Here is a 16,082-nt window from a genome sequence, read left to right as displayed (position 1 = left end):
GTCAACTTTTCTCATTGCACCGCTTTTGAGATTCGGAAGAGGGTGACCTCTCCCGAGGTCTGCGTGAATCGTCCGCTGGAGCACGGCTGCTTCGCCATTGGTGCAAACGCGGAGTAGGCGGGACGAAGGATGTGTGTCACCTTGTCCCCTGGTCAAGATGGCTGCGTCTGTAGCGCGGCGCTGGTGGCCGGTGGTGGCCCGCCGAGGGCTCCAGCCCCGGGGAGGTTGTGTCTGCAGCCAGAGGCCAAGAAGTTTCGCAACCGAGAGACAAGATCGGAACCTCCTGTACGAGCATGCACGCGAGGGCTACAGCGCGCTCCCTCATCTGGACGTGGAGCAGCTGTGCGCGCGCCCGGAAGAAGCCTCCCGCACCCTGGAGCAGCGCAAGGGGGAGCTGCGGCCGGAAGACCTGCCGGCTATCGTGAGTGCGCTTGCGCGGGGCGGCGTCGCGGCCAGAGCGCTTTGCCTATTGGCTGTTCACTCTACTGACGAATGGGCTTGCGAGACACTCTCCAGCAGGGGGCGGCCTTGTCGCTTAAGTTTAGTTCTTTTCCATATGTAATGCTACGACCTCACGCGTGTCTACCGAGCGCTTAGGCCCTACTCCCTGGACACCCTATGGGCCTGTTCCATGAGGCGCACTGGGTGTCTACTCTGTGCTAGGAACTGGGTGCCAGTGCCCTCTGTGCTTCCACTTCAGGCCAGGCTTGTCTAAGGCTGAATCTAATCCAACTAGAACCGGCGGCACCTTACTTCTCTGTCCTGCTGAGGTGTTGAGGATGCTGGGGACCTCATATCCTTTCAGCCCTCTCTGGGACTATCCTACTATCCTTTTCTAAGTGCTTTATACATATTAACCTAATTTAAGTTTTACAACAACCCTGTGAAGTAGGTGCCATAAGGCTCGGAGAAGTTAATTAATTTGCCCAACATCATGTAGCTGGTGACAAGTGGGAATTTGAACCTATGCAGTTGGGTTCCAAAAGCCAGTGTTAACTACCCCACTATGATTACGCATGAGCAAGACAATTTGAGTTCACAGTCTAGTGAAAGAGAGGTATTTAACATACAATTAAAAACATATACTTAATCTCTGGTAAGTTCTGTAAAGACAGTATGGGGGCGGAAGGGACATAAGTAATACTTTCAACAATAAAAAATTTACAAAAATGAGAGTAGCGGTCACAGTTCTCGGAGGGCTTCTCAGAGGAGGTGGCATTAAGCAAACATCTGTGGAATGAGTGAGGTCAGCCAGGGGAACGGGAGAACTGCTGATCCCAGTGGAGGGATCAGCACTACTAAAGCTTAGAGGTAAGACAAAATAGCCATGTAGATAATTTAGGGTCTTTCGCACTGTGGCCGAGAGTAAGAAACACATTTCACATCCTGATCTAGTCCACATTCCCCAAGATGAAACCAGTTTTACTAACAATTCTTGCTCTTACTATGTTTGATACATTCTTATGTTTTACTAGAGGCCCGGTGCATGAAAAGTCCCTCAGCCCGGCCTGCCCCCTCTCACAGTCCGGGAGCTCTCAGGGGTGAGAGGTGACCTGGCAATAGGGGAAGGCAACGCCCCTTCACACCTCTGCTACTGCCACTGCCGGCAGCGCAAGCCTTGGCCAGCCCTGTTACCTGAGCCTCGGGTGGCCCTGGGCACCCACCATCCAAGGCTTGACCACACCTTGGGCCGGCCCTGGGCGGCAGTGGGGACTGGGTACTACAGAGGCAGGCACCCCCAGCTGGGCTGGAGGTACCCGGTACCACCATCTTGTGGCTGTGGGCGTCGTATCTTTGAGGGTAGGGCAGTTAGTTAGCATATTTCCTCCTTATTGGCTGTGGGTGCCACCATCTTTGCAATGACATAGGAGAGTCAATTAGCATATTTCCTCTTTATTAGATAAGATTATATTCTATTTAATTTTAAAAGTCCTGGCTTAGATACCCATTAGAATGGCTATTATTTTTAAAAAGCAGGAAATAACAAGTGTTGGCAAGGATACAGTCATTATAGAAAAGCTGTCTGGAAGTTCCTCCAAAAATTAAACATAGAGTTACTATATGATCCAGCAATTCCACTTCTGGGTATATACCCCAAAGAATTGAAAGCAGGGACTTGAACAGATATTGGCACACTCATGTTCATGGCAGCATTATTCATAACAGCCAAAATGTGGAAAGCACCCAAATGTCCATTGATAGATGAATGGATAAACAAAATGTGGTGTGAGAGAGTGAGTGTGTGTGTGTGTGTGTGTGTACAGGGTGTCCTAAAAAAATGTATGTATACTTTACAGCTGATAGCTCAATTGATGTTTCTTTCTTTTCAGATTTAACCCATTGGAATTAGTAATTATTCAAAGTGTGTGTATACATTTTTGGGGGATACCCTATACGTATAAATATTGTTCAGCCTTAAAAAAGGAAGTTCTGACATATGCTATATCATGGATGAACTTTTTTGTTTATTTTTTTAAATATATTTTTATTGATTTCAGAGAGGAAGAGAGGAGAGATAGAAACATCAGTGATGGGAAAGAATCATTGATTGGCTGCTTCCTGCACACCCCCTACTAGGGATTGAGACCACAACCTGGGCATGTGCCCTTGGCCAGAATCAAACCTGGGACCCTTCAGTCTACAGGCTGGCACTCTATTCACTCAGCCAAAGCGGCTAGGGTTTGGATGAACTTTAAAAAAGAAAAATGTTCTTATTTATTTTAGAGAGAAATAGAAACGTGGATCTGCATGCCCCCTACTGGGGATTGAGCCTGCAACCCAGGCATGTGCCCCAGCAACTCTTGGTGTCAGGAGAACACTCAGTCCGCTGAGCCACACCCGCTAGAGCCTTGAGGACATTATGTTAAGTGAAAAAATCCACTCACAAAAAGACACTGGGGCCCTGACCGGTTTGGCTCAGTGGATAGAGCATCGGCCTGTGGTCTGAAGGGTCCTGGGTTCGATTCCGGTCAAGGGCATGTACCTTGGTTGTGGGCACATCCCCAGTAGGGGGTGTGCAGGAGGCAGCTGATCGATGTTTCTCTCTCATCCATATTTCTGACTCTCTATCCCTCTCCCTTCCTCTCTGTAAAAAAAAAAAAAAAAAAAAAAAAAAAAAAAAAAAATTATATATATATATATATATATATATATATATATATATATATATCGTATTTTTCGGACCATAAGACGCACTTTTCCCCCCCCAGAAGTGGGGGGAAAAGTCCTTGCGTCTTATGGTCCAAATATAGCCTATACATATACTGTAAAAAAAAAGTTTTTTTACTTGCCCGGCTCTGTGTGGTCTCTGTGTGCTTGCCCGGCTCTAAAATGGTTCTAAATGCTGCTGTTTACTTTACAGGGTTGATTACATGTGTTTATGACTGTGATGTTGGGTTTTAATGCACATAAAATATTTTAGGACACTATTTGTTTCAGAATCTTTTTTTCTTCATTTCCCTTCTCTAAAAACTGGTGTGTCTTGTGGTCCGGTGCGTCTTATGGTCCGAAAAATACGGTATATTATATATATATATATATATATATATATATATATATATATATATATACATACATATATATACTTTTTTAAAAAAATGTCTGAAATGGTAAATTTGGCGTATATTTACCACATCCCAAAGCTTGAAAAAAACCACTTCCTTAGGGCATAGACTACGAAGAGGGCTGTGGCATGCGGCCTTGTGGTTTGTCCTGGGGCTGCAGGGCTGGGTCACTTTCAGGCCGAAGAGGAGCTGTGTAAGGGCTCCGGCAGGATGGGGGAGGGGGAGGCCTGGGGTCCTCGTTGGAAATGGCAGGACCTGGGGTGGCCGGGAGAGGGGAATGGGGAGGACAGACCGGATGGATGTTCACAAGCCTGGTGCCTGGCCTCGGGGCGGGGGTGGCATCAGGAGGAGGCCGCGGCTTTGGCAGGGAGGATGGGAGTTGGTGGGGCTGCCCAGAGGAGGAGGAGCAGATCTGGGGTGTCATCTTGCACCTGGTGAGCGTGAAGTGTCCAGGGAACATCCAGGAGGAGCCACTAAATGAGTAGCAACACAACCTGTGACCCGCTGTCCCTTTCAGGTTTCCGGCCGGGGCATAGGGCAGGGTCTGTACCATTTTGTTGAAAGGAAACTGCAACCGGAGAGGACAAAGGGGTTTGCTGAGGACCTGAGCTCCCAGGGGGCCTCCCCGGGAGGCAGTGTGTGTGCCCAAGAAGGGAGCGCTGGTCTCCTCGCCCTCCTGACCCCCGACTGGAGACGGAGGGTTAGCTGCCGGGGCGCCCCAGGACAGGCTCCTCTGCGCCCACGTGGGAGTCGAGAGTCGAGTGCTGGCGGGGGCCCAGCTCCACGTGCCTCAGTGCCAGGTGCTTTCGTCTCCTTGTCTGTGCCCCTTAGGATGTTGTTCTGTTCCCTGTTCACTCTCTTTAGGGTCCATCCATCCAGACTGAGAACGGGAACTTCAGGAAGTCCTAGTAGGAAGGGAAGGAGGAAAAAACGGCTGCCCGGACAGTGAGGGTCCGGGCGGGGCAGAGGACAGTGGCTGCTTCACCTCTTTCTCTGCTGTGTTCACCCCCAGATCGTGACGTGGCAGGAGCTGAGGCAGCTGCGGGAACAGATCCGGAGCCTGGAGGAGGAGAAGGGGGCCGTGGCGGAGGCAGTGCAGGCCCTGCTGGTAAGCAGGGGCCCTAGGTGGTGGGGGTGGGGCAGGATGCCACTGGCTGTTTTTAATGAGAAACCAAATGTAAGGAACTTGAAGGAGGTGGACATTCTTTACCTCACATAACAGGCTGTCCAGGGCCAGGCCTCCCTGGGGTTGATAAGTTAGTGGCTCCCCCAGCACCCCAACCAGGTTCCTTCCTCTCTCTCCCGTGACTCACGGTGGTGGTTCGACCTCAGTTTCCCCTCTCACAGTTTCAAGTACAGTGTCTATTCCAGTGACTCTGCCAGAGGCTGGAAATGGGGCTTCTCTGGCTTGAGTGCCTTTTCCAAGAGCAGGGAGACCTTTCTCCTGGGCCCAGAAATCCCAGGCCCCTCCCCCCCTCCCCCATCAGCAGCAAGAGGCAGCCTCAGCTGGACCCATATTCCCTGAGCTCCAGGCAGCCTGGAGGACAGACTGAGTCAGGGTCTGTGGGAAAGGAGGAAGGAGGGCAGGTGAGTTTGGATTAGACAGCCAACAGCATCTGCCAGGCACTGTTCTCGACGCTTCCCTTACTTTACATTCTCACACACTGAGCCCGGGACAGCACAAACCCAGTTCTGCAGCTGAGGAGGCTGAGGCCTCAGGAGGTTAAAGCACGCCTCAGTCTCACAGCCAGGATTCACATCAGGCATTGGGCTGCTTTTCAGCACTCTGTTTGAAGGCCTCTCACAGCAGGCACCTACTGTGTGTGTAGGGACCTACTGTGTGTGCTGGGCCCGGGGCCACAAGCATCACAGGAGGCAGCCTGGGAAAACAGCACAATTGATCTCAGTTAATGGCCAGTGAGTGCCAGAGCATCTTCTCAGGGAAGCCATGTGCCAGCCTGCTGGGAGGTCCTGTTATCATCCCATTTCACAGAAGGGAATGCCGAGGCTCAGAGAGGGAACGAGAAATGCCCAGAGGCACACAGCGGGTCAGCACCCAGAATTCAGACCCATGTCTGTCTGATTCCCTCTGTTGCTCAGCATCATAGAGGCTTGGGGTATCAGAGGCCCTTGGTCGCAGGCCTCCAATACACTCTCACAGACTGTCTTTTTGATCCTCAGTTTTCATATCCACAAAATGGGGTCACGCCCTAGCAGTTGGAATGTCGGCCCGTGGACTGAAGGGTCCCGTACTTGGTTCTGGTCAAGGGCACATACTTTGGTTGCAGGCTCCATCCCTAGCGCCGGTCGGGTGCCTGTGGGAAGCAGCCAATCAATGTGGCTCTCACATCCATGTTTCTCTCCCTCTCCCTTCCACTCTTTAAAAATCAATGGAAAAAATTCCGTCAGGTGAAGATTAACAAAAAAACAACAAACAAACGAGGTCACGTTGATGCCAACTTCGTGGAGTAGGCTGTGAAGAAATAGGATCGTGTGAGAGCCTTCTGCATGGCGCCAGGTGTGAGGCAGCGCTCAGTAACTGGGGTTGCAGGTGTGATTGTTATTGTTATTTTGCCTCTTCACAGCTTTACTGACAGAAACTGAGGCACAGTCAAGGAGGGACCCAGCCAGGCATTGACAGAGCAACAGTTCAGATCCCCTGGCCTGTTTGACCTTTCACCTCTCCCCCCACCCCCACCCTCAACTTCCTCAAACCAATCACCCTGTCTGTCTTTTCTTCCAGGTGAACCGAGGCAGCAGTCCAGTGCAGCAGGTACACAGGGGGCTGAAGTCCTGTCCCAGGTGGGGGTGGGCAGTTCGTGTATCAGTCATGATTCCTCCATGGTATGTGACAACTCTAACAGGATTAAGGGAAAAAACAGGCTCTACTGATTCATGAAACTACGTAAAAAGCAAACTTCAGGTACAGCTGGGTCTAGGTCCCAGCTCCATATTTGGTTCTACTTCCCTCTTCTTCCCAGACCAGCTTTCTCTCCTGGGGGAGGGAGGCAGGGTCGGGTACAAAAAGAGCCTCTTCCCTTATAGCTCCAGCCGTAGGCCTGGGCTGATTCTCACGTTTGGTTGTGTCAGGAGCCTGTCTTTGAGCCAGTCACTGTGGCCACGGCAGTGAAATGTTCAGTAGTCCAGGCCTGGGTCATGTCCCCAAGGATGAGCCATGTGAAGGTGAAGGGAGAAGGGCGGTTCCCTAAAGGAAATCGAGGGTAGTGAGCCAAAAGCGGAGGCAGCAAGTTGTGTACCACGAAGTTCTGCCAGCAAGGGTCCAGGTCAGGCTGGTACAGGGCCTCCCCAACCCTTCCACCTGCCCCCAGGACCCGCAGTATCAGAGGCTCCGGGCACGGGGCCGGGAGATCCGGAAGCAGCTCGGGCTCCTGTACCCCAAGGAGGCCCTGCTTGAGGAGCAGTTCTACCTGCGGGCGCTGAGGCTGCCCAACCAGACCCACCCGGACGTGGTAAGGCCTGTGCTGGGCAGCGGGGAGGCCAGGGGCTGCCTAGCGCCACCTTCTGGTGATGGCCTCTCTCCCTGCAGCCCATCGGGGACGAGAGCCAGGCCCGAGTGCTACACGTGATTGGAGACAAGCCAGGTGGGCCACACTCGGGCCGGGCGCCCCAGGCTGGGGCGGGCTTCTGGGTCTAGGCTGTGCTGGCTTCCTCTTCCTCAGCTGCAGCCCATGAGGCTGTCTCTCGGGGGCAGTTCTATTGTTGTTCTCTCCCCTCACCTCACTGGTCTCACCGTGTCTGTGTGCCGGCCCCTGTCTCTGTCCGACTGGCTCTGGCCCCATCTCTCATGGGCTTTTCCTCTCTGGCTCTCTGGCTCTCTCCCTTTCTCTCCCTCTCTCTCTGATTCTCTCTCCTTCCACCTAGCGTTTCCTTCTCTATCCCTCTCTCTTCCTCTCCTTTTCTGATCCTGCCTTCCATCTCTTTCTGGCTCCCATCTCTGCATCCATCTTAATCTTTCTTCCTCTCTCCTTTCCTCTCCCTTTCTCTCTTACTGCCTTTCCTTCCCACCATTTTTCTAATCTTTCTCTCTGTCCCATCTCCCTGCCTCTCCCCATCTTAGCCCATTGCTTTTCTTCCACATCCAGCTTTCTCCTTCCAACCCCGGGGCCACCTGGAAATCGCCGAGAAACTTGACATCATCCGTCAGAAGTGAGCTCCCCTCCCAACCCTCCCCACTCGCAACAGCTGGCTGCCGGCTCTGCTCCCGGCCCAGTCCTGGGCCGCACCCCTCATGAATGTTTGATGCCCAGTTCCCCATTTGGCATCTGGGCCTCTGCCCCTGGGTATTCAGTCTTTTTTCCCTAACACCCAGCCTGCAAGCCCTGGCCCACAAGCCCCCGCCCGTCTGCCCATCTGTCTCCCAGGCGCCTGTCTCACGTGTCCGGCCACCGCTCCTATTACCTGCGCGGGGCTGGCGCCCTCCTGCAGCACAGCCTGGTCAACTTCACACTCAGCAAGCTCGTCCGGCGGGTACGGTCCACGTGGGAGAGCAGCCTGGAGGGTGGCTGGAAGCTGAGCTCAGAAGGCTCCAGGCAGTGAGGAGGGGGTGTGACCGCTGTCCCGCTTACTGTTTTCTGAACTTCACGTGTGTCATTGACACATTTAATTCTGTGACAACTTTCTGAGGTGGGTGCCAGTATTCTCCCCACTTCAGAGGTTGAGAAACTGAGGTCTGGCAAGGGAGTAAGTAGCTGAAGGCTTTATAGCTAGCATGTAGGCTCAAGGATAGAGCCTACATGCTAGCTAGTAGTTTGTAACCACTGCACCTGCTGCTTGCCTGCTGTGTACACAGTGTGGCGGAAACATGGCGTCCATTGACATGAGGGGCATTGGCCATGGCAAGGGACTTGGACATTACCTGGGGGCCACGGAGGGCTTTAGCAGGGGAAGGGGTGATTGAATCGTGTGGTCTGGTATGATCTGCGTGTGGGAACCATGCAGCACCACAAGAGGGTCCCAGTGACAGGGACCCCAGGGCCGGGCCAGCTCAGCCCACCGCACGGGCCTTCCACCATTTCCTCTGAAGTGGAATGGGCTTTGGAGTGCAAGGGAGTCCGGTGGCCCATCTGCGGTGTCCCTTCAGGCCTGGGGCCTGGGAGGGGTCTTGGCTGTGCTACTCACCCCTTCCCTTCTCCATGCAGGGCTTCACCCCCATGACGGTGCCAGACCTTCTCCGAGGAGCTGTGTTTGTGAGTGAGGACTGCTGTCCGTGCCGAGCTGTGCTCAGGCCCCGCGCTGGGGGCCCCGGGCAGAGGCCAGCCTGTCTCCCTGAGGAAACTGCCCTGGGGCTGGCGTGAGGGGTCAGGATGGGACAGGGAGGTCAGGGTGATTCCAGATTCTTCTAGGATGGGCCAGGGAGGCAGGGGTTGTGACTGCAAAATGGAGGAGGCCATGGTTAGCTGTCCCCTGACCTCTGTGGCTTGGCCTCCTCAGGAAGGCTGTGGGATGTCACCGAATGCCAACCCATCCCAGATTTACAACATTGACCCCTCCCGCTTTGAGGACCTCAACCTGGCCGGGACCGCAGAGGTGGGGCTTGCAGGTGAGCACCCCCAGGGCCCTCGGGGCAGGAGCAATTGTAAGGCGGCAGCTTGGAGCATCCTGAGGGTGGCGGCCGCCTGCCCAGGATATTTTGGCAACCCCAGGCCAACACGACAGCTGTGCAGGTTGTTTACTGCCTATTGGCACAGTGAGGCTCCAGCCACATGCCAGACCTGAGTTGTGTCTGCCAGAGGGGATACCTTCTGTAACCCTACAAAAGTTCCCTGCGGATGGCGGCTGGCCCTGGCTGACCCCTGTCCCCCTCTCCTCCCAGGCTACTTCATGGACCACGCCGTGGCCTTCAGGGACCTGCCAATCAGGTGATGCCCAGTTCCTATAAACCTTGTCCCCAACCTGGGTGTTCCCTCCCCCTTCCCTGACCCCACCATCCCTGCTCCCCAGGATGGTTTGTTCCAGCACCTGCTACCGGGCAGAAACAGACACAGGGAAGGAGCCATGGGGGCTGTATCGAGTGCACCACTTCACCAAGGTTGGCATAGCAGGGACTTTGCGGGGGAGGTCACCCCAACAGCCATGGTTCTCCTGACTCCTTTGCCCCCTGCTCTGCGCCAGGTGGAAATGTTTGGGGTGACAGGCCCTGGGCTGGAGCAGAGCTCGCAGCTGCTGGAGGAGTTTCTGTCCCTGCAGATGGAGATCTTGACAGAGCTGGGCTTGCACTTCCGGTGCGGACGGGTGGGGATGTCGTGGGGGGAGAGAGGAGGTAGATGCTGGGCTGGTGCTTCCCCCATTCTAAAACCCTCTCCACTTCTGCCCCACCCCCTTTCCCTGTGTAGGCTATGTCTGCTCTCCATCTCTGAAGTCCTGATGAGGGTTATGGGATTGTAGCCATAGCAGAAGCAGCACAGGGTGCTCCAGGTCGAGACCAAGGCCCTTCCCTCCTGTTGCTCCCCAGCCCTCAGGTGCTGCCTCTTGTGCAGTCCCAGGTGGCTTCTCCCCACCAGAGAGAAGGGGGACATACCCCTTGCCTTTAAGATGTTGGAAGCCTACTTCCCCTCTCACTGCCAGTCACACCTAGCTCTCAAAAGATGCTGAAAAACACAGACTTTTTCTGGGGTGACCCATTACAAAAATTTGGGTGCTGTGATTACAAACAGCGGGATTGGCCATGGTGAGCAGCCTGGAGACACGGGCCAGACGCCCGTCCTCCTCCCTGGTCTTCTCTCCCACCAGCTCCTTCCTGGCTCCTGCTCACCACCACTGCCTCCAAGGTGGCCCCTTTGCCGCTATCTCCCTCTTTACTTCCATTGCCCACTTTCACTGCCTTCTCTTCCATTGCCTCCATTCCTCTCCCTCCTCCTCTCACTCTGACCTTCGCCTTGCCTTTCTCCTTGGCTGCAGGGTCCTGGACATGCCCACTCAGGAGCTGGGCCTTCCTGCCTACCGCAAGTTCGACATTGAGGCCTGGATGCCAGGCCGGGGCCGCTTTGGCGAGGTGAGCCCCTGTCCCAGTGGGGACGCAGGGTGGAAAGGAGACGACACAGTGCTCCCAGCTGATCCCTCAGCTACCCCACCTCCCTGTCCAGGTCACCAGTGCTTCTAACTGCACAGACTTCCAGAGCCGCCGCCTCCACATCATGTTCCAGACAGAGGCTGGGGAGCTGCAGTTTGCACACACGGTGAGCACCCGCCTCCACTCCCAACCGTCCACCCCACCTCAGCCCTCCCTGGGCCTGCCGGCAGGCCTCAGCTGAGCGTGTCTCTCCCCCAGGTGAACGCCACAGCCTGTGCTGTCCCCCGCCTTCTCATCGCCCTCCTGGAGAGCAATCAGCAAAAGGTGAGGGGGCCCTGGCCAGTGTGGCTCCGTTGGTTGGGCATCATCCTGTGCACTGAAAGGTTGCTGGTTCGATCCCTGGTCAGGGCACATGCCGATTGTGGGCTCAATCCCTAGTAGGGAGCATGCAGGAGGCAGCTGATCCATGTTTCCCACTCGTATTGGCGTTTCTCCTTCTCCTTTCCTCTCTCTATAAACATCAGTAAAGCAATCTTAAAGAAATAAAATAAAAATGGTGAATTGTATCCCAAAGGGCAGGGGGTGGAGGGCCAGTGCAGTGGCAGCATCTTAAGGTCTGCTTTGTCCCCAGGACGGCTCGGTCCTCGTTCCCTCTGCCCTCCAGCCCTACCTCGGCACCGATCGGATCACAGCTCCCACCCACGTGCCTCTCCAGTACATTGGGCCCAACCAGCGCCAGAAGCCCAGGCTCCCGGGCCAGCCTGCCTCGAACTGACTCATCCTCATCAGCCACCTGGGTTGTCGCTGCTCACTGGCTTAGGGGACCCTGGGCCCTGAGACATGTCCTGAGCCTGCCCTGACATCTGTATTCCCCATCAGCTCCACGCCTGGGCCTGTGGACTCCAGGGTCCACCTCTGCTTCCCTGCTGCCTCAGAATCCGTGACCTTATTGTCATTGGACCTTATTGTCATTGGGGTGACCTTATTGTCATTGGGGTGACCTTATTGTCCACACTCAACCGCTGAGCCACGCCGGCCAGGCGAGGCCCCTCTTATCCCATCCCTACATCCTTCAAGTCCCCAGATGTCAGCGGTTGAGCGTGGACCTAGGAACCAGGAGGTCACAGGTTTGATTCCCAGTCAAGGACACATGCCCGGGTTGTGGGCTGGATCCCCAGTGTGGGGCATGCAGGAGGCAGCTGATCCAGGATGGTCTCTTGTGTATGTTTCTCTCCCGCCCTTCCTCTCTGAAATCAAGAAGAGAGGCCTCCACTCCTTCTTTCTTCCCTCTCCCCTTAGTGCTTAGCAGAAGATCCCTAATAAATGGTCAGAACAATGGTCTTTATGGATCTGTGAGCACGGGAGATGGCCCTGGCCAGCTTGTGTGGGGTGGGGGGCAGATGCTCAGAAGTGCTAATGATCAGAGGGGCCATGGCTGGGCATATCCAGCAACTCCCAGGGACATGAACAATGCTGGGTTTGAACACAGGCCCACCTTCCGGTAGCGTGGGACCACCAGGGGAGCAGAGAGGATGCTACAGCCTCCCCCAATGGGATTGTGACACCTCTCCCTGACCCATTTCTACCTCACCTCTCAGTCCCCGCTCCAGGTAGAGGGCCAGTAGGCAGCATAGATAGTGAAACCAAATTTGCTCTTCCCCTGGAAGTGCCCGCTGCAGCATTTGGAGCCATTTTCCCAGCTCCCCTGGCCACATCCCCCCCCCCGTAGGTCATCCTCGATTCCTCTTCCCTCTACTTCTGCGGACCTGGGCCGTTGCACCTTCGGAATGTTTCCAGAGCCCGCCCTCTGTCATCCCAGCCCCTCCATGGTCCTGTCCACTGCTCTTTCCCATTTGGAGTCATGTAGCCTCTTTGGTGTCTCCCTGTTCCTGTCCCACTCACAGCCAGAGCGCTCCTGTGACACGGGCATCAGGGCTTGTGCCCCTGCCCAGAGCCCCCTTGGCTCCAGCTCAGGAAAGGCCATAAGACCCCACTTCAACCCTCCCTCCCTCCCTTCCTTACGTAACGTGATTATTTGAATATTGTCTGTCACCCCTTCTCAGTGCCTGCTCCAAGAGGGCAAGACAGTGTGCCAGCTCCTTCACTCAGCAGCCTCATTGGGCATGTAGTAGGTGCTCAGTAAAAATTATAGGATTGGCCGAAACCAGTTTGGCTCAGTGGATAGAGTGTCGGTCTGCGGACTGAAAGGTCCCAGGTTCCATTCCGGTCAAGGGCATGTACATTGGTTTCGGGCACATCCCCGGTAGGGGGTGTGTAGGAGGCAGCTGATCGATGTCTCTCATCGATGTTTCTAGCTCTCTATCTATATATATATATTTTTAAAAATTACAGGATTGGAGGTGCTCCAACCTGAGTAGTTCCCAGCACCCAGAACTGACTAAATCAGCGGTCACCATCCAGTGGTCCGCCAACCAGTGGTTCGCCAGGTCCGGAAGGTTGGCGAAGGCTGGCCTGAATTATCTCACACACACATTCAGCTGTTTAATCCTCACCGTCAAGCCTCACCTGCGGAATAGGTTGTCACCAACCCTATTTTACAAATGAAGTGTCCGAGGGCTGCAGGGCTGGGAGCTGTGGAGCTGGGAGTCAGGCAGAGCCAGGCACAGCCTCGGGGACAGGTGGGCTATGAGACCCACTTTCCAGATGAGGAAACGGCCAAGACAAGGTAAGCGTTGCCTGAAGTTGGTCAGTAAATGGCTGCTTCTTCAAACCCAGGCCCATCCTTCAACAAGGCCTTTTGCTTGTCAGGCCTTCTCTGGGGAAACCTCCCTTTCCCCATGCTGGTTCAGTGCCAGAAGCAGGAGGGGCAAGGGGGCAGGGCGTGGGTCCCCATGAATAATTGAGGGTCTCAGGTCAGCGCCCCACAGCTGTTGTTCCGCCTGCAGCGGGAGGGGCAGTGGTGCGTCACTTTCTCCCTGGGGCTGTGTGTACGGGTTATAAGGAGCTGCCACCCTGGCGCTGAGGACCTGATTGGGAAGCATCACCATGCAGTGCCACGGGAGGCCCTCCATGCTGCTGTTGCTGCCGCTGTCCCTGCTGCTGGGGGCGTGTGAGTGCAGAAACCGGGAAGAAGGCACCCGGGGGCCAGGCCGGGCGCAGGGTGACGGGGCTGGGACAGTGCACCCAGCGGGTGGGTGAGAAACCTCATGGGCCCAGCTGGCCAGAGGGGACAGTACATGGGACTGGTGGCTGGGGAGGGGACTGGGGATCAGGGCGCCCTGGAGCTGGGATCAGCACCAGGGACAGCTGGGGGAGGGGAGGACGGACCTCCCAAGCCCAGTTCCCATCTCCTCCTCCACAGCCACCGCTGCTCCTCTGGCATCACGACCCTCCAAGGAGGAGGTAAGGAGTGTGACCTCTTACCCTGCCTCACCTCCCTGGAGCCCGCCCCCCCTGCCCAGCTGCCTCCACATCACCTCCCCTCCAGCTGCTCTCCTTACCCCCAGCTGCTCTCCCCTCTGACCCTTCACCCCCAGCTGACCCGCTGTCTGGCAGAGGTGGTCACAGAAATGCTGACTCTGGGACAGGCCCAGCGAGGCCCCTGCATGGCTCTCCTCCACAGAGGTAAGGAGGACCCCGGCTCCAGTTCCTCTGGGAGCCCCACCCCTGTCCTGCCCCGGGCTGCCTGGAGGGTGTTCTCTTATCCCAGGGCTTCCCTTGCCTCCTTCACTCACCTCCCTCTCTGAGCCTCTTCCTTCTCCTGCTTGGGCTCAACTTCTGGCTGGCGGAGGTGGTGGTGCAGTAAGACCTCATCCCCCTCCCTTCTCCAAGTCTCCAGCCTGGTCCCCAGCCCACCCTTGGGGCCCTTACAGAGGAATATGATGAGGGCAGACCCTCCTCTCCCAGTTCCGGGCAGTCCCCCTGTGGACCTCAGGAGGGCCCCAGAACTCCTCCAGCTGTTTCCCAACTGGCTGCACAGTGTCCTTTCTCTTCCCACCAGAGATGTGTGAGACGGAGCCCTACAGCTGTGTGCCCACTGAGGAGAAAGGCCTGCTGGTTAGTGATTTCAAGAAGCGGGAGGCTGGGAAGATGAGGTCCAGCCAGGAAGTGAGGGATGAGGAAGAGGAGGAGGCAGCAGAGAAGACCCACAAGTCTGAGGTGCGGGAACAGGCCGTGCACGAGCATCTCCACAGCCGGCTCCGCCAGGAAGAGGATCGCGAGGAGGCGCAGGAGGAGGAGGAGGAGGAGGAAAAGGAGGAGGAAGAGGAGGAAAAGAAAAAAAGGGGGCCCATGGAGACCTTCGAAGGCCTGTGGAAGCAGTGGCAAGAGGATGGAGGGGACCCCCAGAAGCGGGTGGCAGAGCAGGCCAGTGAAGAGGAGATGGCCCAGTACAAGGCCAAGGAGAAGGGTGTGCACATGCTGGGTGGGGGCAGCAGCCTGTGGCAGGGGGCCAAGGGCAGGGGAAGAGAGAGGCACAAGGACTCGCTGTACCACCACCAGCGCCATCCGGAAACCGAATCCAAGCAGGAGGAGAAGGAAGAGGCTTTGGAGAGGGAGGTGAGTAGAGGGGGCAGTGGGGAGCAGGGTGGACCAAACGTCAGCGGAGTTCCTACCAAACACCTCCCAGTGTTGGGCCTTAAGTAGCAAGATCCACCTTAAATGGGTCACAGTGGCCAGGACTAGGTAGCAACATCCAAGAAGGGCCTTGACTTGACCAGGAAGGCTTCCATTCTGATTACATAACCCAGATGGCCACCATTAGTGCACAGAGCATCTGAGTTAGCCACCACTGTTAGTCCCTGCCGAGCAAATTGGCCATATGAAAAGGCTGCTGTGCCTGAATGAGGGGATGGATATGTTGCTGGGTCATCGAAAGTAAGATGCTTCCATGATAGATGACGGGAACCAAAATGCCATCCCCCCACATGGGTCATGGCATCCAAGTTGCTTGTCCTGTGCCTGCTGCTGTTGGCTATGGCCGTCACCACAGACCTCACCGGTCACGTTACTCCTCCAGGGTTATAGCAACCACTGTGGTCACCATCACAGCCCATGACTGAGGTGACTGCTGCTGGCTGCCATGGCCCACGTTCATGGCTGACGTGGCCTGCCTTTGGAGGTGAGCACTGATCATCCATTTCTGATCCCACCAGGAGCAGGATGTGGAGCGGCTGGAGCACGTGAGAGAGGAGCTGAAGAAGGCAGCGGAGATGCTGGGGGAGGAGCTCAGGAGGGAGGGCTGACTCGACCTCATGTCCTCCTTCCTGCACACCCTATGGCTTAGGACTAGTGACCCCGAAAACCCCCACCTCATCTGGCGCCCCTCCCTCTCCCCAACCTGCAGGAGTGGGAGAAGGGTGTGCCTTGGAACCAGGCCTGAGGGGCCAAGTCTTCGCTGAGTAAGGGGATGGGTTTAGACTGACTCAGGAAACACTCTGCCACCCACGAAACCCACTCCCACCCTTCTGAGTGAATAAAGCACAAAGAAAACCACCCGGCTTACTGCGTAGCCCTCAATTTTGGAGGGA

General features: G+C 55.6%; 2 protein-coding genes across 6 annotated transcripts; both read left to right on the top strand.

Moving 5' to 3' along the window:
* Positions 1 to 157: 157 nt before the first annotated feature.
* On the top strand, positions 158 to 11,929 carry SARS2 (seryl-tRNA synthetase 2, mitochondrial; the record flags this gene model as incomplete). Of its 2 annotated transcripts, XM_084860878.1 has the most annotated exons (16): positions 158 to 421; positions 4,576 to 4,671; positions 6,307 to 6,336; positions 6,893 to 7,033; positions 7,111 to 7,165; positions 7,667 to 7,730; positions 7,946 to 8,051; positions 8,723 to 8,770; positions 9,015 to 9,123; positions 9,397 to 9,442; positions 9,525 to 9,612; positions 9,696 to 9,805; positions 10,482 to 10,575; positions 10,667 to 10,759; positions 10,852 to 10,917; positions 11,225 to 11,929. In XM_084860878.1, the coding sequence occupies 16 exons, from the start codon at positions 158 to 160 to the stop codon at positions 11,366 to 11,368; spliced, it is 1,554 nt and encodes a 517-aa protein (XP_084717004.1). In that variant the 3' UTR covers positions 11,369 to 11,929. The 2 variants fall into 2 exon arrangements, with proteins under 2 accessions (XP_084717004.1, XP_084717005.1); XM_084860879.1 differs by lacking the exon at positions 6,307 to 6,336 and having other exon boundaries at positions 6,863 to 7,033.
* Positions 11,930 to 13,526: 1,597 nt separating this feature from the next.
* CCER2 (coiled-coil glutamate rich protein 2) lies at positions 13,527 to 16,056 on the top strand (the record flags this gene model as incomplete). Of its 4 annotated transcripts, none has more annotated exons than XM_084860884.1 (5): positions 13,527 to 13,663; positions 13,916 to 13,956; positions 14,091 to 14,178; positions 14,555 to 15,111; positions 15,708 to 16,052. In XM_084860884.1, 5 exons carry the CDS (start codon positions 13,600 to 13,602, stop codon positions 15,795 to 15,797), a joined length of 840 nt encoding a protein of 279 aa, XP_084717010.1. In that variant the 3' UTR covers positions 15,798 to 16,052. The 4 variants fall into 4 exon arrangements, with proteins under 4 accessions (XP_084717010.1, XP_084717009.1, XP_084717011.1 ...); XM_084860883.1 differs by having other exon boundaries at positions 14,061 to 14,178; XM_084860885.1 differs by lacking the exon at positions 13,527 to 13,663 and having other exon boundaries at positions 13,761 to 14,178; positions 14,555 to 14,712; positions 15,055 to 15,111; positions 15,708 to 16,056.
* Positions 16,057 to 16,082: the final 26 nt, after the last annotated feature.

The sequence above is a fragment of the Pipistrellus hanaki genome (assembly GCF_964339955.1).
Source record: "Pipistrellus hanaki genome assembly, chromosome: 15".
Taxonomy (NCBI): Eukaryota; Metazoa; Chordata; class Mammalia; order Chiroptera; family Vespertilionidae; genus Pipistrellus; species Pipistrellus hanaki.
Note: the sequence above shows the minus strand (reverse complement) of the source record. Positions and strands in the feature narration are given on the sequence as shown.